The sequence below is a fragment of the Pinus tabuliformis genome, chromosome 2_2, assembly GCF_031772625.1.
Source record: "Pinus tabuliformis cultivar Carrire ecotype Pingquan chromosome 2_2, CPIR1, whole genome shotgun sequence".
NCBI lineage: Eukaryota > Viridiplantae > Streptophyta > Pinopsida > Pinales > Pinaceae > Pinus > Pinus tabuliformis.
The window spans coordinates 638,930,351-638,957,623 of record NC_142300.1 but is presented as its reverse complement, the minus strand read 5'-3'; the positions used below and the strand labels follow the sequence as shown (position 1 = coordinate 638,957,623).

General features: G+C 35.9%; 1 protein-coding gene across 1 annotated transcript; it reads left to right on the top strand.

Moving 5' to 3' along the window:
- Nucleotides 1-402: 402 nt before the first annotated feature.
- Nucleotides 403-26,525, top strand: LOC149194247 (L-type lectin-domain containing receptor kinase S.4-like). The gene is made up of 2 exons (XM_089407605.1): nt 403-778; nt 25,030-26,525. Exons 1-2 carry the CDS (start codon nt 403-405, stop codon nt 26,523-26,525), a joined length of 1,872 nt encoding a protein of 623 aa, XP_089263731.1.
- The last annotated feature ends 748 nt before the right edge of the window (nt 26,526-27,273 follow it).

The following is a 27,273-nucleotide window of genomic DNA, read 5'->3' as shown; positions in this document are numbered from 1 at the left end:
CATTTCCAGTTTCTTTAAACTTAACAGTTCATGTATATAACTTGTGGGCTGCAATGAGAAGATATATGACACCCGAAATTGGATCTAAACTTTGTAGCCAGATACTCCCAATAGGCATCTCCTAGAAAATCACCTTAACAAGTGACAAACTCCTTTTGTTCGTTGAATTTAAAGCAAAGTGGCAGCTTCTTAGGATCAAACTCCTCTACTTGATTTGGAACAAAAGAAATGAAGCACTTCGTAGCAAAGCACAAACTGAACAATTATTTTATTGCTATGTCCGTACCCTGATCTGTGTAAATATTCACTTGCAAAACACTGTCCAAGTCCAAAAGGTTGAAATGAAAGTGGCAGACTTGTGCGACAAGGAGCCCCCTAATCACTATGTTTTCGGCAATCATTATGGTTATTTCTGTCACTGCATCTACCACTAGTGGTAAGCCTATATCAGAAGAAAACTTGCCAAATACTTTAGATGCATGTGATAGAGCGCTTGCAGTTGATGCAGCAAAAAAGAAGGTTTTGGATTTTGTTGAGAGTAGGATGGGACACATTGCCCCCAATTTATCTGCTATTGCAGGGAGTCCGGTTGTAGCGAAATTGATGGGTACTGCAGGGGGTCTCCCTTCACTAGCTAAAATGTCAGCTTGTAATGTGCAACTTCTAGGTGCAAAGAAAAAGAATTTGGCAGGATTTTCAACAGCGACTTCACAGTTTCATGTTGGATACCTTGAACAAACAGAGATTTTCCAGAGCACGCCACCTGCTTTGAGAATGCGTGCATGTCGATTGTTATTTTCTAATTTTTTTTCCATGAAACAGTTGAACCAAATACTTTGCATTTCCAGTTTCTTTAAACTTAATAGTTCATGTATATAACTTGTGGGCTGCAATGAGAAGATATATGACACCTGAAATTGGATCTAAACTTTGTAGCCAGATACTCCCAATAGGCATCTCCTAGAAAATCACCTTAACAAGTGACAAACTCCTTTTGTTCGTTGAATTTAAAGCAAAGTGGCAGCTTCTTAGGATCAAACTCCTCTACTTGATTTGGAATAAAAGAAATGAAGCACTTCGTAGAAAAGCACAAACTGAACAATTATTTTATTGCTATGTCTGTACCCTGATCTGTGTAAATATTCACTTGCAAAACATTATCCAAGTCCAAAAGGTTGAAATGAAAGTGGCAGACTTGTGCAACAAGGAGCCCCCTAATCACTATGTTTTCCCCTTAGCCCCCTAATCACTATGTTTTCCCCTTAGCTTATTCTAGGCAATCCCAATGCTTAGAATCAAGGCACAAACATTGGGTCTGGCCTGTTAAACAAAGAAGGACATGGGAAGAATGGCATCATAGTTAGCCTCCCCTGCTTCGACAACACACTGAAAAGTTCCTTCAACTAGTTCTCACTTTTTTTGAAGCCAAGAAGCTATCCTTTAATTGAAATGATTTCTTTTTCAAATTTGGAATGTTGAAGCATAGAAAAAAAGAGATGCACAACATTAACTTACAGTGGTAATATTATGATTGAAATCTTTAATTTGACCTAGAAACTAACTAAAAAACACACCACTAATTTTCTTGAATGATGATAGAATAATGACCCACAACTAAATTTCACTCATGACTTGGATTATGCATTACCCTAGACTTATTAAACCTAAATCCTTATAAAATTTTGATAACTTGAATTTATTTACCAATCAAAATTTAGTATACCCTATTGACACTAAGTCTTGATCTCTATTGGATCATAGTAGCACTTTACAAATTGACCAAAATAATATAAAATACTAAGCTTTACTTTGATTACTATAAAATAGGACACTAACACATAGGGGTGAATCTCAATGATAAAAAAATATTAATAATAAAAATAATTGAATGTATTCCAACCACTTCATCAAGTATCACATCAAATCATTGGTGGGTACTCTTGCACATGATGTATTCCTCACCATGCACACGAACAATGATGTGTTGTGGGTACCCCGTACCAAAAATTATACATTTAACTGATACCCTGAAAACAACTTCGTCTTTTTTCCAAGAAGTTCATCCTCTCATGTATCCATAAAGTGTGCAAATTTGAAGTGCAAAGACTTGTGCCAAAATCAGTGTTGTGTTGAAAGCTTCCAAAAGTGCTTGCGAATTTGTCCAAATTCTAGCCTTACCTATGGCATTGGAAACATGATTGGGCATCTACCAAGTGTCGTCTTGACTTTTCCATCTGAAGATGGACAAAGATGATAAATATGACACTTTGTAGTAGGATGTTCAGTGATTTCATCCAAGCTTGTTGGTGTTACAAGATTTGCAAAGGAGGATTTTCTATGCCTTCCCAACTTATTCCTCTCATGATTGATGGATTTGCATATTGCCTTTAACTGTCCTAGGGATGTCCCTTTGACTTACACTCCCATTCTCATCAACCCAACCTAACCTACTTTCTATTACCTTGGTCTCAAAGGAGTGAGTTGTTTTATTAATATTCTTTTAAATCTCATTTGTCAACTTCATGTTGATCATGGAAGAAATTGCACATCTATTTCATATTAAATTATAAAAAGCACATAATCATAATAAAACAACGGAGTCGTCTAACGAGGTGAAGGAATTGCCCGGACAGCCAAAAGTGGTCAGAATCCGAGCAAAAAAATTTCAAAAAATCTTGTAGAGGCAGTGTTTGAATCATGTTTTTGATTGTGGAAATGGATTCAGCACCATCAAAAATGTCTAGGACACCTAAAATTTTGAAGTTTAACAACTATAACTTGGATTTACCAAAATCCTTGCCAGATTTTCTCTAAATATGACCGGAATTTCTTTAACTTCCTGGGCAACTCCTTCGCCTCGTTAGACTATGCCGAAAACAACTTTTTCACGCCAATATTTTATAAAATTAACTCTTAAATGATAAACAATAATGTTTTTTTATTAAATAAATATATATTTTTAATACAAATACATTTTAACATTAATTTCATAAACCATAAGACAAATAAACATGTTTGCTAATGATTTCAAATTGAATTGGTTTTTTTGGAGATATTTTTATATTTTTAATGAATCTAAGATTAAAGTAAATGTATATAAATAATTTTTTTAATTAAATTATAAATAGTTATATATTTTTTTAAATTTATAGAAATAATTATATTTCTATGATTTTTATTGTAAAAAAAAAAAAAAAAAAAAAAAAAAAAAATCTTATGAGTTTTAAAGTGAAATAGAGTATTGCTCATTTCTCAAAATTATTTTGAAAGAGCTTGTTGCTTTTGTGACAATAAAAAGATTTAAAATGAAAAACAAATTCTCACCAAAAAAAGATTAAAGATAAATAAACAAATTCTCTTCAAATCTCCTAAGTATATAGAGGTTATATCTCATTTTCAAAAGATTGGTCACATGGCCAATCCTCCTAACCTTTTAAGTCAACAAAATTATGGGAATTTTGAAACACTACCCTTAATATTTTTGTAACATAAAAATAAAATTCTAAAAATTCTAATTGAACATTTAATCTAATAAACCAAATTGATTTCCAAGAGAAAATATAATAATTGAAATAATTTCCTTAGTGCACGAGTTTGACCTCAATGGATATTAATCATCATAATCAAATATTAAATTTTTCTACTACCAAATTCATGAGTGAGACTCCCTTGCTTTTAGGAAAAGGGATCCCCTCCACACAAGAATTTTATTGGTAAAGTTTATGGAGAATTTAAACAACATAAAAATAAAATTCTAAAAAATTCTAATTGAACATTTAATCTAATAAACCAAATTGATTTCCAAAAGAAAATCTAATAATTGAAATAATTTCCTTAGTGCATGAGTTTGACCTCAATGGATATTAATCATCATAATCAAATATTAAATTTTTCTACTACCAAATTCATGAGTGAGACTCTCTTGCTTTTAGGAAAAGGGATCCCCTCCACACAAGAATTTTATTGGTAAAGTTTATGGAGAATTTAAACAACTAATCTTCTATAGAGAAACACATATTCTTACAGATAGAGCTTTCTCAAATACTTTTTTACCTAAAAGCTCACTCCATACTTTTTACATAATAATTAAATATACAAAAACTTATTATTTTATTATAATAATAATTTAATCTTAAAATAACAATTAAATTTAAAAACAAAATTCTATCTTTTTACTATTAAAATTAAATAGTCAAAAATATTTATATAATATTGTTTCAAATTTCCTTGAAATTAGATATATAACCTCTTGTAACACTAACTAAACATTAAACTTTCCATATAACCTCTTACTAACCCCATTAAGTTTTCCATAGGAAAATTGTGAAATCCCTCTCCTCGGTAAGGAAAACCATAAAAGCTTCCATTTCGTTGGCCACTAAAATGTCAAATATGAATAATCTCCAATTATATATTACATGAGGAAATAGTTACTTCTTAATAATAAAATAATTGAATTGTTATTGAATTTTATGGGATGGTTTTACAAAATAAGACACGCACACAGGGCCAAATATGATATTCCAACACATTGGAAAAATCATCTAGAAACATATTACAATATGGCGCAAGTCTTACATTCACGCTCACCGACAAACCATTGGGCAAATGCACAAATCACAAATCCATAAATCTATGAAATAGAGTACAGGCATGCCACATATGATATTCCAAGATATGCACGCAAAATGCATCATGTTTGTTGCACAGATTTTATTGATTAAATGCCCGAATATCTCAACTTCACCGTGAAGTGAAGTTTTATTGAACTTATGCACAAATCCATAAACCAAATAGAAACCAAACCACTGCCTTTGTCTCACCTCCACCGTCGGTCATGGAGACCCCATGTTCCTTGTGTAAAATGGATATGTATCAACTGGGCAAAATTCTTGTCTAATTCACTCACTGTCTTTTAGTTTCTTCAGCGTCCTTCCTCTTTGCTCTTCTGAAATATGCCAGGATTGCAGTTTTTTATTACTTCAACAGTTTCTTCAGCGTCCTTCCTCTTTGCTCTTCTGAAATATGCCAGGATTGCAGTTTTTTATTACTTCAACAAAGTTTCTTGCTTCCAAGTTTGGGCGTTCACTTCATATATTTCTCGCTATCTTTAGGTTATATGTGCAACAAACATAAGCTACAACTTCGTGAACCCATTCCATTAACTTATCCTTCAATAATTTGGATCCTCCATTCTGGTATCTACCTTAAGATTGCCTTCGTGATTCCACGGGAATATTTTCTCAAAATAATTTAACGGTGGGTAATCATTGGCAGGCAGCGGGAGGTTATGTTTGATAGCAACCGGTAATTGATAGAAACGACAATTGCACCTGCGGCATTGGCCATTCTCACATAGCGCGTGAAAGACCCCTTGATGAAGGAACATGCTGTCATTGTAATCCGTTTGAATTCTAGGATGAAAGACCCTTCTAGTTCTATGGATAGCTCCACTCGCTTTGGTCGAGGCATTAGCAGCAAAATTCAAATGGGCGCGAAGAAATAGCAAAATTGAAACCGCCAACTGCAGATTTTAAATTTTGAAATTTTGAGCGGTAAATTGCAGGTTGAAATTTTTTAAATTTACCGCTTACAGGTGCATTGGTTGAGTCTATTTACAGCTGCCGGCGTTAGACGTACACAGGACGGGACGAGATTGGATAGAAAGTAGGCCGGAAATCGCGACAAGGTGCGGACGTCGAAGCATTATCAGAAACTACGCCGTTGCCGAAATATCAATGTTATGGATGTATGAACATCCATAGCAATGTCACATCGCCTTCCAAAAATTCGCATTATAGAAGATGGGGGTAAGCATTAATGGCCCAATAGCATGGGATCTATTGGTTGCCGTCGGTAATGACTTGATTCCACGAGGGTGTATTGACTTGGACGGAGTGAGAGTACTCACATTTTTTTTTACTGGAAATGTCCATCCCAATTATTCGTCAATTCAAGTCAATACCGTCGTCGGGACCAGGGATAGAATCTGACGGGCCAGTCACGACGTGACTTGTCCCTTAAATACAGCAAAAAAATTGCATGTCATGAGGTCTGTTAAATATAGCTAAATTGCAAAAAAAGAAAGAGTCAAATTTAACATCGTGTTTTAATTTGAAATTCCTGCACTATCGGGGCGGCGGAATCTGAGATTTTCTCTAAATTTTCATCCGCGCACTGAGATTTTATAGAAATTATAATCCGAGTTATTCGCTTGTACACGATTAACGTCAAGTCATTAGCGACGTCCCGTCCTTCAAATCTTGTGAGTTGTCGGTATTGGCTTTAATGAAAAGCATAGAGGTGTTACGTGTATCGGCTTGAATTGAGTGTATCGGCCAAAAAGTGGGATCACAATTTCTACGAAAATCTCATTATTGTCAAATTCGGCCGTCCCGTCGTGTGACTTGTCGGTATCGACTTGAGCTTAATGAAGCATGAGGGTGTATGGCCTTGAATAACTCAGACGGAATTTCTATGAAATCTCAACATTATCTGAATCTGGTCGGTATTAACATGATTTTACGGTTGCATATCCATATAGTTACGAAGGTTGGAATTTGACATACAAATTGTCCGTCACGAGGCAATTTAACAATTAAAATGCCGTTAACACTCCACTATACAAATTGTAAGTCTACTTTAAAATTCCAACGTCTTTCAAAGCCTGTTGGGGAAAGAGAGCACCAAAGCTAATGTAATCATAATTGTGCAAATTATTAATTTTTACATTTTAGAGAAAGGTAATTGGAATGGTGAGTTTAAATACAATAATTTTTGTTATTTATTTTGTTTCTCTCGATTAAATTGCTAATGAATTGGTGTACTTTATTTATTTATTTTTACTGGATATTATTTACAAGGTAAATGATGCGGTGTTTCAACTTAAAAATACATATTTTTTAATATATTGTTTTTAGAAGAAAATAAATGTTGCAATTCCGTTCTATAACTAGCATACCCTAAAAGTGGGGGACGTATGTGTTGTGTAAAGAAAATAGGAGTTTGTTTCGAAATCAAGCAATATACAAGTTTTCAAATTGATATATTGTTTACATATTTTAACAAACATGTTTGCCTTAGTTTTATGAGAATATGATGAATTCATGGTATCTTAGTAATTTATGTTCATTATGTTAATTAAAATTATGTTCACTATTGTTCATCATATATTGGCCTACATATTGAATTAATCCTATGATCTCACACCAAAGAGAGGCTCAACCCTTACATAATTGGTCCATGTTGGCTATCCAAAAAGACTTCAATATGGGTATAATCAAGGGATCGTGTCACCTCCATTCATGAGGGTGACTAGACTTGGCTACCATCTCATGCAACTAGCCACTTAATCCATTAGTTTTTTTCATTCCTAAATGTCAATTATGTTTTGGATTAGAATTAGATGGAGGAGGAAAGAATAATTTTTTAGGCTCAACTACAATAAGTGGGTGAGTAGACTAGGTAAACAACTCCCTAATAAACAGGGATTTTATTGATCATTTTAGTTAGAACTCCTTTGTATGGATAATTAATGTTTATATGACTAAGAATGGAGTTAGGATGATAGGGACACTAGTCTTGTTATTCCTCATGTTATGAAGTAGGCTACTAAAATTGTGCTAAGATAGAACAAAAAGATATCACTTATGTAATTTTTGCATATTGTAGAATAAATAGATGAGTTCATTTTTCATTTAAAAACTATTTGATATGGTTCTAGAACTCCCCTAGGTAGGGCACACCAAAGGGTGAATCATGAGAAGTCTCCTTCTCCCATTTTTAATTATTGTTACATAAGTTCATTGCATACCTATAGCTTATTATTTGTATCCTTGGTAGTTCAATGTTATTAATATTTATATTCATATAGTATTTCCAGTATGTTGAGATTCATGTTGTTCCCCTTATTTTTTTAAATTCTAAACCTACGTCCTTATATTTCATAATATTCACAAAAGTTTAAAAATTTTTTATAAAATTTCCAAGGAGGCTTGCAACCTCGGAAACTAGGAACTCTTATATCCTTAAAGTATAGTGTCTATCTATTACTTAGCCATTTTTCTTCTTAATAATCATAATAAAAATATAAATTATACGATCTATTTCCTGGAGGTTGGATTATGCCAACTGCAAACTACATAGACATATAACCAAAAAATAGATAATGGAGGACATCCATCCAAAAGTGTTTCCTCCTATTGTATGTGCCCCTCTCACTAGTTCATGAACTCATCTACTAGTTAATGAAATTCCAAACTGACAATAGGGTTGTCATGGAAACCCCTACACCCCACATCTAATTCCTATATTTTACCTGATTCCCCATCAACTTTTTTAGTCGATATGCCAATCATGAGAACCCATTTAACGAAGGCTTTGAATTTACCTTCAAATATACTTAGATGATACTTTAGGTTTGTGATTTCATATAACTCCAAAGTAATTGTTTGGGACACAATTTCCTTCGTAACCTAGTACATCTCTACTAGCTAAAATAACTTCATCTCTATATTTCTTGAATTCCTCATTCAGTATTCACCCAATGAACCTTTGACATAGCACATGCGTTTATGGCATACTAAATAACACCCTTAATTTGACTACATATTGGAATATACCTCTAAACATTACATTATTTAACCCCATAACAATACAAACCCAATACACCTTCCCAATTTAAAAAACCCTACTTTCACTAGATAGTGTAGGTATCCATTTTTTCATCAACATTTTTTTATACCCCTTTATATTTTTTCATTAACTTTGGACTCCATTTTTTATACTTGCTAATATAAAAACACTTTACCCCCTATTATATGCTCAATATATTGTGTCATTTTTTCCTCAATATATATTCCCCAATATGAATGCACGTGGTATTTTATTTCTCCCCCAATGAAGCGCATGTGGAATTCACTAGGTCATGCATCCATCCTTCCACTTGGGTTATCACCTCCTCACCTACTACTTCCTCGCGTGATCGCTTAAATTCCTCATCTCCTCTCTGACCACTATTCCCACTATAGGGAAGCAATGGAGAAATATGGTTTTGGCTTGGAACATGTCCTATTTGTCGTTACTAATTCTATATGAGCCATAACATACTAGTTTCAATCACTCTCTCAACTAATTGGCTTGTGCAATTAGATTCCAAATGTAGAGCTTGGTAACCCCCATTCTCATTAATAAATACATCACCATATCCTATTACGTTATCCCCCCTTCGATCTTAATTAATTCTCATCCCATAGTGACTTTCACTAGATGCTCAGCCCTTTACCTTGTCTGTAACACCCTCCTCCCACATTTACCCAAGCTAATTGGTCCACTGGGGTAAACATGTGACGAAAAATTACTATTATGTGATTCAACTCCCCATGTATAGTTAAGGAAGTGGAACTGAAAAACGAAACCAATTTGACCTTCCATGGGAGCTACAAAACCTTCAGGGGACAACCAACTCTCCCAGGTACCTGAACCCTAAGACAAGTTGTCATTTTATTGACCTAGAACTAGAGTCGCTTCCTTGACAAGCCATCAATGCACTTAGAACCCTCCAATCGCTCCCACAACAAGGCATCCGAGCGCTGCAGTACTTTTCAGGTAGTTCAGTGCCAATGACCCTAGATTATGACCCACTTTTCAGGGCTAAGACTTAGGCCCCTGCTTATAACTCCACGAGTCTTCTAGAAATGATAAATAAAATTGTAGAAAAGACTACTAATGAAATAAATTAGCAAGGATGTAACTTTACCCCTACTAGCCATGACAGGAATTCCATCAAACATGTCATGAGAATATAATCTACAGGTTATAACAACAAATCTGAGCATAGGGGTCCAATACTTATCTTATATTCATCAAGAAGGATTGATGCCTTCTCACAATAGCTTCATTATCATCTACTAGGTCATACATTCTTCATTCATTCATTTACTAATCAAAACAAGATGAGAGGCATACATCATCACTGTCATAAAACATGCTTATAAATAGAAAATAACTGGAGATATATCAATGATAGAACAACCATTAAAGACACATAATGACAAGTAAATTTACACATAGAACACATGATGAAAATAACTCTTATTAACATATGCAAAAGCCAACCAAGCTAGGGACTTCCATTAACCACCCGTCCATAGATTGGGTTGAACCAAATATTTATTTCAACCAATCACCCCCGTGCCATATTCTAAGCATGAATGTGAAACACACAACAAAATAGACTAGGGCTTCCTCAGGATTCACCATATATCCACGAATGAATTCTTAGGCCTGAAACCCTCATCAATAAAACCAAGGTTTACCACAATCCCACACGATCACTAAGCCCTAAACAAGCATGGATGCCTTTGAATCTCTCCACCTAAATCATGAGTAATTTGTCCATCTCCACCTCTAGGCTTTACAATATATTATGTCATTCACTGGTCGAGCATTCCTAGGCCCACGAGGCTCCAACCTCTAGGATTTACCATTTATCCTGATATTCACCAATCGAGGATTCCTAGGCCTAATGTGGGAATACACAATCAGGCTTTACCACAATCCTACCTTCACCATTCCAGGGATTCCTAGGCCTTGTGTATCCTCCTAATACCACCCCATTGAGTTTTCAAACTATATGACAATCCAACTCAACCAAAACAAGAGTACCCCATCACACCCTAGCTATCCAAAAATGGCAAGGCAAGGTTGAAAAACATTACCGCACCTAGAAAAACCCATGCCAATGAGCACAAGCGAACCAAAACACACATGCATGTCAAAACTAGCAAGGAAATCATATATGCAACTTGATATATGCAAGTATTCTTGATGTAGCCACTTGATCTTCATATTCCTTTCTTGATATTTTCTTCCTCTTACTTCCTTGTCCCTCCTTTGCCTTCTTTCCTCTAATGCTAGAGCACTCTAAGAATACTCTATGTGTCCAAGGGTATGAGACAGAGAGAGTAGAGAGAGAGAGCTCCAAAACTGAGTTGACAAAAGGTTGTGAACTGATCCTCAAAATCATTTTTATAATGAGGCCTCTATTTTCTTCAGTTTCCATTATTTTTCCTTCATTTTCCTCCTCACATGCAACCTATGACCTTTCACCTTCCTTTTCTCCTAATTTCCATTATTTTCATAATAAAGTGCTAATTAATGCCTCTTTCCTTTTCTAATTCCTTTTCCATTTTCCTTAGCCATAACAAACCAAATGAACACCCAAACTAGGATGTCTTTCCCAACATTCAGCTTGGAATAAGTGTCCCATGGACTTGGTTATTACTTTGCCTTTATTAACTTTTATTAGATGGAATTTTTTACCAGGGCTTTTACAGAACACTACCATTGGGGGAACACTGTCCTTAGTGTTCAATGACACCTACAACCAACAAAACCACTAAAATCAAAAACATACTACCCGTGGAGCTTTATAACTTAGCTCAATGCAGTATTTACAATAATAATCCCATTGAGAAGCAAATAAACATGACAACTACAATGTCATGAAACCCATACCACTTATTGGTTCTTTATAACACAACTTATTATGACATTTATATCCATATATATATATATATATATACCAAAACATATACTAGAAACATTCGCTCAACCAGCAAACAAAGAAGGATACACAGCCTGCAGTTGATCAACCATGTCCCATGTAGCTTCATCGGGTCCAAAGTTCTTCCATTGCACTTTAACTTTCCCGATTGCCTAGTTCTGAAGCATGAGCATATTTCTCTGCAAAATACACTGAGGTTCGAACTAGAATTCTCCTTTTGGATCCATCTTCATATAGACCAATCAATCACATGATCAACATATTTAACATACTTCTTAAGCAATGACACACGGAGAACATCATGGAATTTTATTGTCGTAGGCAGTGCAAGTTGATAGGCTACTAGTCCAATCCTTTCAAGAATATTGAAAGGTCCACAAAATTGAGGTGTCATCTTGGCACATGATCCAATCCTCAAGGAGCCCTTCTTGGGATTGCTGCACAAGTACACATGTTCCCCAACCTGAAGCTCCTTAAACACCTTGTGCTGATCTGGATAACTCTTATTTATATCCTGTTTTTCCTTTAGATTCTTCTTGATAACTTGCATTTGTTGTTCCATTTCTAACAACATGTTTGGTCCTATCAATACCCTATTCACTGGATCACTCCAACTGAAGGGAGTATTAAAACTTCCCATACAGTGCCTTAAACAAAATCATCCTTAGTGATTCCTGATAACCATTATTGTATGCAAACTCAACCAACAGAAGGTACTCCTCCCATCTCCTCTAGCTAATGCATCACATACATCCTCAACATGTCCTCGAATATCCTGTTGACCCTCTTTGTTTGCCCATCTGTCTGTGGATGATAATATGTACTGAAGGCCAACTCTATACCCAAACATGCAAATAACTCCTTCCATAATCTAAACAACTCCTTCCGTAATCTAGAAGTGAACTTAGCATCCTTGTCTGACACGATCTTCCTTGGAACACCATGCAAACTCACTACGTCTCTGATGAAGACCTGTGCTACCTCATTAGCTGAATAAGTAAACTTCACTGGAATGAAGTGCACTCCTGACCACCACAACCATGATGGAATCATGCTATCTATATTTCCTTGGAAAACCTGTGATGAAATCCATGGAAATGACCTCCCATTTCCACTCTGGAATCAGAATCAGATGTAGTAATCCACCTAGATTATTACACTCTACCTTTGCCTGCTGACAGTCTAAGCACCTAGCCACAAATTAAGCCACTTCATTCTTCATATTTGTCCAATAATAAAAATTATTCACCATTGTTAATGTCTTCTAGTACCTTGGGTGACCTGAATATGACTTAACAGGAAAATCCCTCAAGATAAGCTTCTTGAGCTCACTGTTGTCCGAGACATATATCCTGTCCCTAAATATTACAAAACCATCTGATGTGAGATTATAGTCCCCATCCTGATCACCTGTACCCTACTACAACCTGTGCATAGGTTCCCTATACCTATCATCATGCCTACATGATCCGATCTTGTAAATCTATCTCGTAGGAGCTCATAGATGCTATGTGGTTTACCTATACCCTTTTGCTAACAGCATCTGCAACCTTGTTCACTCTACCTTTGATGTACCTGATCTCAAAGTCAAACTCATTGATCATGGCCAACCATCTAATTTTCATAGCATTTAGATTCAGTTGGTCAAATAAGTAGCTCAATCCATTGTGATCACTTATCAACACAAACCTCATGCCAAGAAGATACTAATTCTATATGAGCCATAATATACTAGTTTTAATCACTCTCTCAACTAATTAGATTGTGCAATTAGATTCCAAATGTAGAGCTTGGTAACTCCCATTCTCATTAATAAATACATCATCATATCCTATTACGTTATCCCCCCTTAGATCTTAATTACTTATCATCCCATAGTGAATTTCACTAGATGCTCAGCCCTTTACCTTGTTTGTAACACCCTCCTCCCACATTTACCCAAGCTAATTGGTCCACTGGGGTAAACATGTGACGAAAAAGCACTATTATGTGATTCAACTCCCCATGTACAGTTAAGGGAGTGGAACTAGAAAAATGAAACCAATTTGACCTTCCACGGGAGCTACAAAACCTTCAGGAGACAACCAACTCTCCCAGGTACCTAACCCCTAAGACAAGTTGTCATTTTACTGACCTAGAACCCCATTCGCTTCCTTGACAAGCCATAAATGCACTTAGAACCCTCCAATATCTCCCACAACAAGGCATCCAAGCACTGCAGTACTTTTTAGGTAGTTTAGTGCCAACGACCGTAGATTATGAGCCACTTTTCAGGGCTAAGAATCAGGCCTCTGCTTATAACTCCAAGAGACTTCTAGAAATGATAAATAAAATTGTAGAAAAGACTATTGATGGTTATCAATTATCTTTCATTTGTTGGTCCTGAATTGACTGCCAATCATCCTACTTCCCTAAGTGTTCCTAATTTTCAAGTGTTATCCTCCTCGCTATACATTAATTATGTGGCAACCTATCCCATTCACATACCTACTATTGAAGATGAGCCTTTCAGTGTCTGCTCAACTTCTTTCAACCTAGGACCAGTAGGTGATATGGTGAATCATTACTGGGGGCATTGGATTATGATCTTTCCAATGGATCCTTTGATCCCTTCCAAAGTGTTGTTCTCCCATTTAATGAGAACCTCTTGGAAGCCATGGTCTCTTCGAGGTCATGATCTGATTTGAGAGCATAGTTCCTTTTCTTGTGTCAAGCTCCTTAAAAAATGAAACAATGTTCCTTGAGCAGAGTTCCTTTTCTCATGTCAAGCTGTTTAAAAAATGAATAAGGTCCTAGAACATAATTCCTTTTCTTGTGTCAAGCTTGTTAAAATTTGAAACAAGGTCCTTGGAGAAAAGTTCATTTTCTTGTGTCTAGCTCCTTAAGAAATGAAACAAGGTTCCTTGAGTAGAGTTCCTTGTCTTGTATCAAGCTCGTTAAAAAATGAAACAAGGTGTCATGAGCATAGTTCTTTTCCTCTGTGAAGCTCATTAAAAAATGAAACAAATCCTCTTCTAATCAAATTCTTTGATTAGAACTCATAAATTCCCAATCAAGTATTTCACTTGATCTCGTATATGAACCTTCATTCCATCCACCTGTTAGTACCTAGTAGTATACTTAGGTGCATGAAATGAAGCTTGGGAGGCATGTATCTTTAATTGATTCATTATGATGGGGGCATGCAAACTTACTTCAAGCATAGTTTTTTCTCTATTTCAAGCTTGTGTAAAAATGAAACCAATTTCAAGCATAGTTTCCCATGTTTCAAGCTTGTGTAAAAATGAAACTATTTTCAAGCATAGTTTCCCATGTTTCAAGCTTATGTAACAATGAAACCATTCCCATTTTATCCCTCATGATTACCATTTTTATCAGCCTATTTTTCCCAAATGAACCTTGGTTTTCTCATTCCATTGTCATCATATGCTTAGCCGATCATACACTTTCAGCGCTTTTCAGACTCCCAAAATATGAAAATATCACTGAGCACTTATATTTTCGAACTCGTAAAAGTAAATGAAAAGATGTCTACACAATATAAGTCACCCTTTTCTGGACTGAGATAGACTAGCTACAAAAATAGAATACCTTAGTCGAACATGGCTAAGAATTTCTCTTGGGTATTGTTTTCTACCTTTTTGTACCTAAGGGACTACCTACAACAAGGGACATTTGGAGTTTTCCTTTTCATCTCTTTTTCAAACTCTCTAAACATGAAAAGATGTCAATTGTTACCTTCGCTAGACTCATTAAGACATCAAATAGTGATGGACTCATTGATCATGAGGAGGCCAAACCACTCCTTCTCAGGGTACTCTAAATATACTCGAAGGGATTCATCTGAAGGATGAACTTACAAATCAAGCATATGTTATCCTCCTCAAGATTGTTAAAAAATAAAGAGGTATTGACCAATATGGTTGGGGAAATTGGGAAAACAAGGGATTGCATTTTTATAATGGCTGCGAGTCGCTCTTGAACACGATACCCTTCCACTTTATCTCCATGGCTATTGGGTTGGGTAACTTGTTTTTCTTTTCGTTATCATATCGTTTTCAGAACCTTCATTTCGGTTTTGGGTCAATGCTGCCAACTCCATTCAGTGTCGCCGGTGTGTTCAAGAGAAGTCATGCAATTGATCTCTACTACAATACTCTTAATACTTGATTTCATGTGTGCCTTTCTTGATCCAGTTCCATGTCAACATCATTATGATCATTTGGTCCCAATCATGATACCTATTTTGCGTCGTTGATGGGGGGTACATCAAGGCCCTCCTGTGACAGGTCTCTTCCTGTCGAAATCAATGCATCATATAGGAAGTTGACTTACAAACACGCCTTTGGTACCTTCATGCTTGCATACATCAATGGCAAGTTTCCTCGCTCTCGCCAATAGGTTTACATTAGTGGCCTTCGATCGAAATATTCAGTGTGGTGTTCGACATCAACTCATTCATTTACACCATATGGATTGTACTATAGTACCTTGAGAGCCATTAACATCATTGGTGGTTTCTCTTGCATTTTTTAATGACTTACATCATTGGTCGGTAATCAGATGGTGTCTACCATGTTCGACTCTAGATCATTGATTCACATGGTTAGACTCGTACATTGGTTGGTCATGTGAATGAGATAGAAGACCCCAAATATAGTTTCACCCATTTGGGTTGTGATTTTAGGATTTATACAAAGATCACAATGTATGATGGTCGTGATCACATAGACAATACCCTAGTCATGGGTCCACCAGTTGCATCTGTGGACGCGTATTTTGATCATTATACAAGTTATGTTAGCTTATTATCTAAGTATGTTGATGCCTTCCTAAGCAAACAAATATGTCATGTTTTAAATGTATTGTAACAGATTAAGCTCATCGATTTTCCTTGATCCCAACTTGTCACAAGGTAAAGCACTTCAGTCATTAGTCATCATCTATGACTTTGTGCTTTATGGGGCATTCTGTTATAGGCCATTTTGTCACAGATTCTGATCAGTAATCCTCCTGATGGGATCAATCAACATCCTCTTCCTACTTGTCACCATCTTGCACAAAACCCTAAGCATTTTCCCTTCATCCCCCAGAATTTCAACCCTGAAATGCTTCATCTGAGCCAATTTGAGGACCAACACTCCCTGTAAACCTACTAGGGTGCATTCACCTACATGTTGCCCTAATATGGCCTACATTGGTTACTAGAAAGTTGCTCCCCTTTGCACCTATGTTAGTCCTAGAAATCTGGGAGAATGATTGGGATTCTGCAAGCTTCCCCTTCTAGGAGTTTCCAAAAGTTGTTTTAACTACTTACCTTGGATAAAACATTCAGATCTTATCCTTCCCTAATTTGGAGTTTTCACCACTTATCCTTTGATCCTATCCCTCCATCAAAGGTGGATAACTTACCCTAGATTGGTAATTGGATAAGAACTCCAACTTACCCTACTTCTCTATATATTCCCAGCCTTCTATGTGGTTGGGGGTTGGCTTTTGGAGAGTGATTTTTCCCTTATGCTATTGTGGTGAGTGGTTATTATCTCATGTATTTAGGGTGAATGGAGGTGCATATTGTCACAAGGAAAGGACAATTCAACAACTTGGAGGAGCTCTTCTACAAGATCAACTGCTACTTATGGTTGTAATCTCCTTCCATTTATATTAATGCAAAGAATTCATTTTTTTCCTATATATGATGTGGTTATTTCACTTATTTCAATACCATGTTGGTCTATTGAATGAAGTATTTAGATGATACTGCATAGATCTCGTAGTTTCTTGGCTTGTGTTATCTGACTATGCAGGTTCTAATTTTTGCATTTATTGATGGAATTGGAGCTTCCAAGCTAAAGAAGGAGCAAAGTGTGTGAAGGATTCTAGGTAGGAATCACTCCGTCATCTATTTACTTTAAGGAAAAATAATCATGTTCCTTATCTCTTTGTTTTTCTAGGTTAGCCACTAACTTAGGGGAGATACTTTTGTCCACAATCATAAATCTTGTATAACAACAAATATTGTAGAAGGAATTTGTGACAATGACCCAATCACTTCTAAGAATGTTATGAAACCAGCTCACAAAAAGATAGGAAGGATAGATGAAAGCCTTATAATACAACCTCTTCGAGGGGGCAACCTCCTTTACATTACACAAATGAACAATTCTTCGATGATACAAATGAAAAGACCTTCTTTCTATATATAGGAGTCTAAGGGGTCATAATATAATCAAAGCCGACATAACAATAATAATGTAAGGGCACAATAATAACAATAGTGGGCTTCTACGGGGCACAATAATAACAATATGGGGACTACATGGGTACAAAAATGTAATAAGGGGGTTGTACTAATAACAATAAGGGGTTACACTAGCAGTATAGGGGCCTAACATGCCCCTCTCCTTCAAAAGTGTTGTCCTCAACGCTTGAGTAGTTCTTGATGCTTCTGTATAAAATTCTTGTCCTTGCATGTGAAATCTTCAGTAGGTAAGTTCTTCCACTTGATGAGATGCTTTGAAATTGATCGATTTTGTAATTGTCGGCTTCTCGGTTCTGTAAATGCTTCAGGTTCCAATATGCTTTTTCCTTCCTTGTCAAGTTCTAGCAATATTGTTGGAACTGGGATATTCAAAAACTTTTGAATGAGTTCCCACCTTGCTTCTCCATTCTTCCATTCATACCTTGCTTTGTTTATCAAATTTGGTTGGATAATTTTACCAACCTCTACCATTTCTTCAACCATATGTTCAATTTCACTTCTTTGGGCATATGGATATCTATAAGGCTTGACGTTTGGAGGAACAATTCGTAGAATAAAATGAATAGCATGATCATGATCACGAATACATGGGAGACATTTGGGAGTCTCAAATACCTTGGAATGATTGTCCAAGACTTTTTGGAGATCTGGAGAAATACATGATTTCGATGTGCGAACCGTTAGCAAACATAATTATGCAATTATGCCTCATTGTTATTTCTTTAGAAGCTTTGTCATTCCGTCAGAGCTGATTATCTTTCCTGGTTTCCCTGTGATACCCCTTAATTCAACTTCATTTCCTTTCGAAGAAAATTTCATAAAAAGTTCTTGAAAATTAAAAGCTATTGTACCCAGGGATTGTAGCCATTGGACTCCTAGTACGACATTAGTACCACCCATTGGAACGGAAAGCATTGGGCTATTCAATACATATTCTCCCATGGATAGCTTGATATTATGGCACTTTCTGGAGCAATTTATGGTTCCTCCACTTACAAATGTCACTTCACACTCTGGTGTTGGATATAGGAAGCAATTCAATTCCTTGGCTATCTTACAATTAATAAAATTATGGGTACTACCCGAATCAATCAACACTATGTTGTGGTAAAAACACAACCCCCCATTATTGATGTGTTAAACTCAAATAATGGGGATCCTTTCTATAAAAATTTTGGCTAAACAACTTTTAAAATTTTTATTTAATTAATTATCTTACGCTTTTGTTAATTTTTCATTTTCTTTGGATTCTTGTTTTGATTGCTTTGTTAGAATATATTTTTTATAAGCTTCCCATTGACGCTCGTTTAGCCTCATTTGGTCAACTGGTTTGAAAATGACACTCCTTTGAAAGTCTGATCATTTATGTAGCATGGGTTAAAAATGCATAAATGTACAATATTGCATTTTGTAAATAAATTAGTTCAATAATGCATTCATTTTAAATATTAGCCCGTAGTGAGTTTTTACTAACATTTTTCCATTTCTAGTTATGCAGTCAAATCATGAAACATCAGGATTTTAGTAATTTATTCTAATTTTCAAAATAGATCACTAATCCCGAAAACCCAAACATCCAAGTAGTTGTAGTTTATTTTTATTTTATTTATTTATTTTTCAAGTGGCTGTAGTTTAGATAATTTCACAACTTAACTAAATTTCATTAAAATAAAACCAAAATAAAAAAAATGATATTAAGTCTTAATTAAATTAAATTAAATTAATATATAATTAATTAAATTAAATTAAAATTTAATATATAAAAAATAATATATAAAATAAAACTTAATCGCATCGGGGATTTGAATCGAATAAAGGATTTCTATCGACACATATCATTCCATACCCTTGATACCTCCATTCTCCTGATTGTCGATTTCTCGATTATAAAAAGTCAAAAAGCAATAAGCAAAAATATCATAAAATAAAATTTATTAAGGGTAGATCGCATCGAAGCTTTTCAATGGATGCATCTTTTAAAGACCCCGAGGACCTCTCTTTCCCCAATCCCCGATAAGCATAATTCAAAAGGCATTTACTAAAGTTTCGTAATCCATTCGTTTGAGTTTTAAAACTCACTCATACGTTAGTGGAGCAAATGAAGTAAGGTAGGTTTTTTTTTATTAATTTAAAATAGTTTACATATTTAATAATAAATTTTAAATTAATTAGATTATTATATAGAATTTAATTAATTAAATTAAATTAAAATTTAATTATCATTTAGATTAATATTAATTGGTTATTGTTTAGATTAAATTTGTTTATAAATAGTTAATTAGATATTAGTTAGTTAGATTAATAAATAGTTATTAATAATTAGTTTAGTTTATAATTAACGATTAATTTAGAATTAATTAGAATCCTAATTTAGAATTAGATTTTTAGCTCAGCAACAGAATTTTCAGATTTATGCCATATTTGACTCATAAACTTTGAAGCTCGTAGAATGAGTTTTACTTGGCTAAATGAGGCACATGATAGCTCATTGGAAAGATAAAATCAAGGAAAACATTTTTGAGGAGGTTTCACTAACAGATTTGGTCATTTATTGGGTCAAAAATCATGCATAAAATCAAGCTCCGAATTTCTAAAAACAAAATCAATTTTCTGAGTTATTTTCTTCATTTTCATTTGCCAAAGCCTCTTCTAAATTGCAGATTCACTAATCAATAATATCCTTGGCCAATCAAACCATCCCAGACATCAATAGAGAGCTTATATTTTATTTTCAATTATTTATTTAAATAGAATTTGATTGGATTTGTTTTAATTGCCAGAAATGATATTTTGATTTTATTGATTGAATCTTAATTTATTTTGATTTCTTTTTGCAGGAAAATAGTAGAAGAGATATGAAAAAAAGATCTCAATCAATGAGAATGCTCCAGCAATTAAAGATTGGAATTTAGAGCAAATAAAATTGGATTTGGCAGATTTATCTTCAACAAACTTTCTTCTCAAGAATTCCTTTGCAAATGTTATAAATAGCAGATTGCAGAATGTAATAGGGACTGCTCTCCTCTGCAATTCTAGACTTCTAAAAGCACTACTGTAATAGAAATTTAGAGTTGTAGGAGAGAGGAGAGAAAATCTCAGATCTGGGGATTATTGAGGATTTTCCCTTTGTATCTCGAATTATACATGAAGGGCAAAGTTTGCACTATTGTGGCTTTCGATTTGAAAGTAGAAGTTCAAGCAATGTAAAGAGTTGTTGGAGACCAGGGACAGAGAGATAGATGCAATAAATTGGTATTTCTAATACTACTGTTTCAAATATCAGTTTCATTTTTATGGTAACAAGAATGTGTCATTTTATTCATGTTTGTGCACTATTGTCAATATGGGTAATTTGTCTCAATGTTGTTATTATGTATCTCTATTCTTATGAATTAATTTCTCATTTCTGAGTAACTACTTATTCAGAAATCTGTCTTATAAAACTGATTTATTGAATGGTAATGTGTTGTGAACTATTTCCACATATTATTGTTTAATTATTGGATTTACTGATTTGATAATTAATATCAATTTTGTGAACTACTTCCTGAATGTTGTTGGTTTATTATTTCAGTTAAGAGGTTTCAATAGGATATGTTTTGATGTCCATAATATCAGTTAATTGAACTACTTCATTAACTTGATATTCATTATAAACAAGACATATTTAAAATCCCAATATTTTAATTATCTTGCTATTTGTTGGGTTAGATCTATATCTGCCTAATTAAGATAGGATTAAGATTAGTTTATTTTGCTTGCATCTTAGAATAAGCTTGCATTTAGATTAATTTCTACATTCTTTTAAGTCCTCTTCTCAAAGAGGCAAAATTTTAGTTGTGGCTTGGCTGAACCCAAATCAGCTTAAGGGTCATTCTCTTGCCTGATTAGCAAGAAGAAGTGATCTGATATCCCTGTCTATTGGTAGTTAAAGATACATCATAAATCAATAGTGATAGGGAGAAGGTAACTGGACCTAGTTAAACCAGTCGGAGCCACTAATCCAAACGGAAAAGGAGCTGCTTTAAGGTCCGGACCGGGTGGTTATCCCCCATTGTTGTTGCAGCGATTTTTGAGGCATCAACACACTATTACCTTTTTCTTCTTGATATTTCCTTCTATATTTATAATTTGAGGAGTGGTAATTCCAATGAATGCATTACAAGATATGGTCAGATTCATTTCTTCTTTCTCTAGGGTTGGTTCCTGGTGAGTATCATTTTCTTTTGATGTTTCTTGATACTTTTCTTCCTAATATTTCATTGCTTGAACCTTCTTCTTCTTGATATGTCCTTCTATCTTGAGACTTTGAGGAGTGGTAATTTTTTCCAATGCTTTACAAGATATGGTCGGATTCATTTCTTGATGCTCAATCTGATCTTGCACTTCTTGAACATTTTTCTTCTTGATATTTCCTTCTATCTTGATAGTTTGAGGAGTGGTAATTCCGGCCAATGCATTACAAGATATGGCTGGATTCATTTCTTCTTTCTCGATGTGATCTTTCACTTCTTGAACCTTTTCTTCTTGATATGTCCTTCTATCTTGAGAGTTCGAGGAGTGGTAATTCTTGTCAATGTTTTACAAGATATGGTCAGATTCATTTCTTATTTCGCTGGGGTTGGGTCCTGGCGTGTATCCTCTTCTTTTGATGTTTCTTGATCATTTTCTTCCTCCCCTTCATACTCTATGTAAAATAATTTCTTCTCAGCACACTTATGATCTTTAATGCATTTTCTATCACAATTGTAACAAAGCCCTTTTTCCCTTTTTTCTTCCAATTGCTGTGGTGTAACCCTTGTAGGTTGTGGAAGGCTAGGAGAAACAACACTTCCATCTTTATAGTTGTGAGGGGTGGACTTCGGTGTTGCCATAATTTTGCTTTCCACTTTATAACAAACACCTTTTTCTCTTTTTTCTTCCAATTGTTGTGGTGTTGCTCTAAAAAAGGTGTTTCTCTTTGTATCCTCATAATGTGTTATTATTTCCTTCGTGAAAATTGACCACGTAACAAGTTGTTTATGATAACAAAGCCCTTTATATCATAAAAATTGATCTGGTTCTAAATATGAAGTTGCAATACATACCTTTTGTAACAGTGGTACACCATGTAGATCAAAATATTGCTCCATCTGAAGTATCCAATTTACCGGATCCTTGCCATCAAACTTCCTCATATCTCCTTTTCTTGATTTTAGGTGCTCGATCTTGAAACGAATGTAACTCTATAATTTCAGATCTCCAAGTTTTGAAATTTCTTCCTACAGTATCTATCTATGTTTTATTTCTAATTCCACAAGTCTGATCAAGATTAGATTCTGTAAGGAAGTGTTATGTCAAATCTCCCACGATGACCTAATTATAGACTGGTTCAGTAGAGCGAACTTGTATAAAGTTCCATGTGTCACTGTTTCAACCTTAGTACCTGAAACTGATATACATAAAACTACAGGAAGTCCTATTTCTGAAACTTCTTATGAAATTTCAATGTGATGCTTAGAACAAAAGTTATGATGATTTTCTCCTGGTCACTTATTTGGAATGTAATTTGGGAGTATGCAAAAGGGCAAACTTCCTCAGAACATATATTCGCAAATATAACACGAAAAGCTTTGAAATTCGGATCCAAGGTTCAGAACGATTTCTACCAAAATGGGTTTTTTTTTAAGCATCTGAAACGGCCTAGAAAAAAAGTTATAGCATGAATGCCATGATGACTTGTTTGGAGCAATGAAACCCTAGAATCCAAAGCTCTGATACCAAATGTTATGAAACCAGCTCACAAAAAGAGAGAAAAGATAGATGAACGCCTTAAAATTTAGCCTCTTTGACGGGAAACCTCCTTTACATTACACAAATGAACAATTCTTCGTTGATACAAATGACAAGACCTCCTTTCTATATATAGGAGTCTAAGGGGTCATAATATAATCAGAGCCGACATAACAATAATAATGTAGGGGCACAATAATAACAATAGTGGGCTTCTATGGGGCACAATAATAACGATATGGGAACTACATGGGTACAACAATTTAATAAAGGGGTTGTACTAATAACTATAAGGGGTTACACTAGTAGTATAGGGGCATAACAAAGAAGAAAGAAAAAATAGTATGCAATGATGATTTGATCATTCATAATAGTACAAATACTCAATGTCAAAATACCATAACAAGGAAAAGCAGGGAAAATGAAACTAATGTACAATCTTCTTCTCCCTCTCGACCATGTGGGAGTTGTTATATTTTAAAATTTTGTGGCCTTCTTTTAGAAAAAATAGTTCAGATTATCCACAATATTAAAAGAATCTTGTCGATGTTTCGAACCCCAAAGGGGATCCATCGTGTAGGAGTTCCTCTTCTACCCAAAAGAAACAATGGTCAAATATAAGGACAAAAGAAAATAATGAAGAACATGTTGGACGAGACGATGGAGATGACCCTTCCATATTAACATTGAAAGAACAGATGTAGTAAAATAGTCTAAAAGGAAGATAAGACCAAGTAAGAAAGATTGACATAATGTTGATATGGAAGTTGACAATGCTACTATACCTGAGTGGTTAGAACGAAAAATTACTAAAATTTAGTGCATAGCAGAGGCATTGTCTTAAGAGTAACCAACTATCTTCAAAGAGAAATATTTGACTATGAACAATGCCTTGTGTAATATGTGAAATCCATTTTGGTTGCCCCTCTAGTAAATATTGCTATGAATTGTAATTCATGTAAAATAATGTGGAAATATAGCCCATTGACTGGCTGAGCAAAGGACACAGTTTCACAACTTGAGTGGAGAAGTTGTTGGTGTAATTTCTTAGGGAAATGATCAAACTCAAATGTTGTATTTACTACATCACCTATATTCTTGTATAAATTGAATATAAGTCTATATAGGCCTTTAAAAACGAGGTATGGGCACATGCACACAATGATGAGGTTATATTGTTCTTGTGGAACGTGTTGGCATGGTTAGCACATAAGGAGAAACTAAAGAGATGAAAGGTGCCTGTGGGCCATTGAATTTGATACTTTCCAAAACCTCTTCGATCCGGACGAACGATAACCATGTTGGCATAGACGTCAAGAGCATCAAATCCGACGCGACCGCCAATCTGGAACAACACAGCATCAATATGAAGTCAGGGCGACCGATAAGGGTTCGAATCAGTTACGATGGTTGGAACAAAAACCTGCAGATATACGCCACTATGCACACGGACCAATTCCTTACACGAGCATCTTGAACCGAACAATCGAGTTATCAAGCACCGTTCCACGATCAACCTACCTTGGATTCTCGGCGGCAACAGGTGATTCTTACGAGATTCAACGTATATTGGACTGGAATTTCAGTTCGACGAGCTTGCCCGAATGGTCGCTGAATAGAGCGCCCGTCAGTGCATCGAGGTCGGCGGGAAGATCGACAAGGACGGTCCTGAAGGTCAGCCTGCTCGTCTGTTCCATTGCATCCTTATTGGGGCTATTGTCGTGGTTCCTCGGAAAAATTGTGAAAGCAAGAAGAGCTGCCAAGCTGAGCTCAGATTGGGGGCTAAGCGGGCAATTATCGATGATAGAGCACCGATCGTCAGCTTCACCCTACGCCCCTCGCCGGTTCTCCTACAAAGTTTTGTCGGAAGCGACAAAGAACTTCAGCCAGACGGAAGTGCTCGGAACCGGAGGCTTTGGAAGCGTTTACAGGGGAACCTTGGAAGGCCGAGACGGGGCCACGGCACTGGTGGCAGTGAAAAGAGTGTCCGCCTGGTCGGGACAGGGAAAACGGGAATTCCTCTCGGAGATCGACACCATAGGCCGACTTCGACACAGGAACCTAGTGCGTCTCCAGGGGTGGTGCCACGAGCGTGACGAGCTGCTGCTCGTCTATGACTACATGCCCAACGGAACCCTCGACAAGATCATCTTCAGGCAGCAAAGTGATCAGCGTGGGAATCAGAATCTGCCTCCTCTGAATTGGGCTCTCAGACATAGAATCTTATGCGGGCTCGCTTCGGCTATCCTGTACCTTCACAAAGAGTGGGAGCAAAGGATCGTTCACCGGGACATTAAACCCAGCAATGTCATGCTCGACGGGGACTTCAATGCCCGTCTGGGTGACTTCGGCCTCGCCCGGCTCATTGAACACGACGACACATCTCCGGCTGTGACCACCAAGCTAGCAGGGACGCCTGGCTACTGGGCACCCGAGTGCGGTTACACAGGCAAGGCCACTTCGGAGTCGGATGTTTATAGTTTCGGGGTCGTCATGTTGGAGGTGGCAAGCGGCAGGCGGGTGGTGGAGCGAAATCCGGTATCAGAAGAGGAGAATTTGATGGATTGGATATGGGGACTTTACGGGCAGGGAAGAGTTACGAATGCGGTGGATTCCAGATTGGAGGGAGATTTTGAGGAAGAACAGATTAAACGAGCATTGATTTTGGGGCTTGCTTGCACGCATCCGGATCCCCAGTTGCGTCCTTCAATCAGACAAGCGCTGCAGGTTCTCCTAAACCCCAATGAGCAGTTGATGCCGCTTCCTTCTTCGAGGCCATTGGCTATATATGTCGTTTTGCCTCCCATAGCCCCACTTGATTCTCGCTCTACTTCCTGCTATTCAAATAATGTTGGTCGCGCAAAGTCTTCTAGCAGCAGTCGAATGGCATACAGTTCAGATTCCACTTTACATTATGGTAGATAGAGGTGAAACTCGTCACAGTGAATGAATGTATGCTACTGTTGCAACGAACGTATTACTAGTAAAGATACACCGAAGGTATGAAATTTTTCTGGGAAAATCATCTGGCCCAGATTTGGGAAATGAGATATAATTCTGTTAAACCAGGACTTTCTTCTATTTCCAAATTTCCATAACAAGCTTTAGTGTTATGTATTGTAAGTTCCTTCATGTTCTAATTTAATATTCTTTCATCATAAAGGGTCGATTTTACATTTTTTTCCACGATTTATATTAATTTTTTTTTTCAGAAATTGACGGAATGGAGTTCAATGAGAGAGGAGAAGTTCGGAGTAGCTAAAACTTGCTGTGCGCTGAGTCTCTACGGAGCATCTTGCGTATAGGAAGTTTTTGGCAGAGTGAGAAATTGAGAGCCATGGATCTCTTCGGAAGCGAAGGTGCTCACAGAGCACTGCCATGAAGACCGAGCATAGTCAGCGCGCAGTGTGCGGCATGGCCTTGACACATCCAACAGTGGACAACAAAAATTGTTTCAGGCACCTCCGCCCACGGGCAGCCGGGGGGCGGCGGCCCAAAAAAAATAATTTTTTTTAATAAAAAACAAATAATTCCGTTAATTTTTTTTTAATAATTTTTTTATATATGAAAATTAAAAAAAACTATAATTTTTTTAATTAAAAAAAAAAAGTTTGTTTAAAAAAAAATTATAATTATAATGTTTATTTAAAAGTTATAATGTTTAAAAAAATTT

Bases quoted from the DNA above. Each gene is read 5' to 3' on its own strand.
- LOC149194247 (XM_089407605.1), top strand. From the start codon at position 403: ATGGTTATTTCTGTCACTGCATCTACCACTAGTGGTAAGCCTATATCA. The intron at 779-25,029 runs GTGCATGTCGAT...AAAAACCTGCAG, and splicing joins GCCACCTGCTTTGAGAATGC to ATATACGCCACTATGCACAC.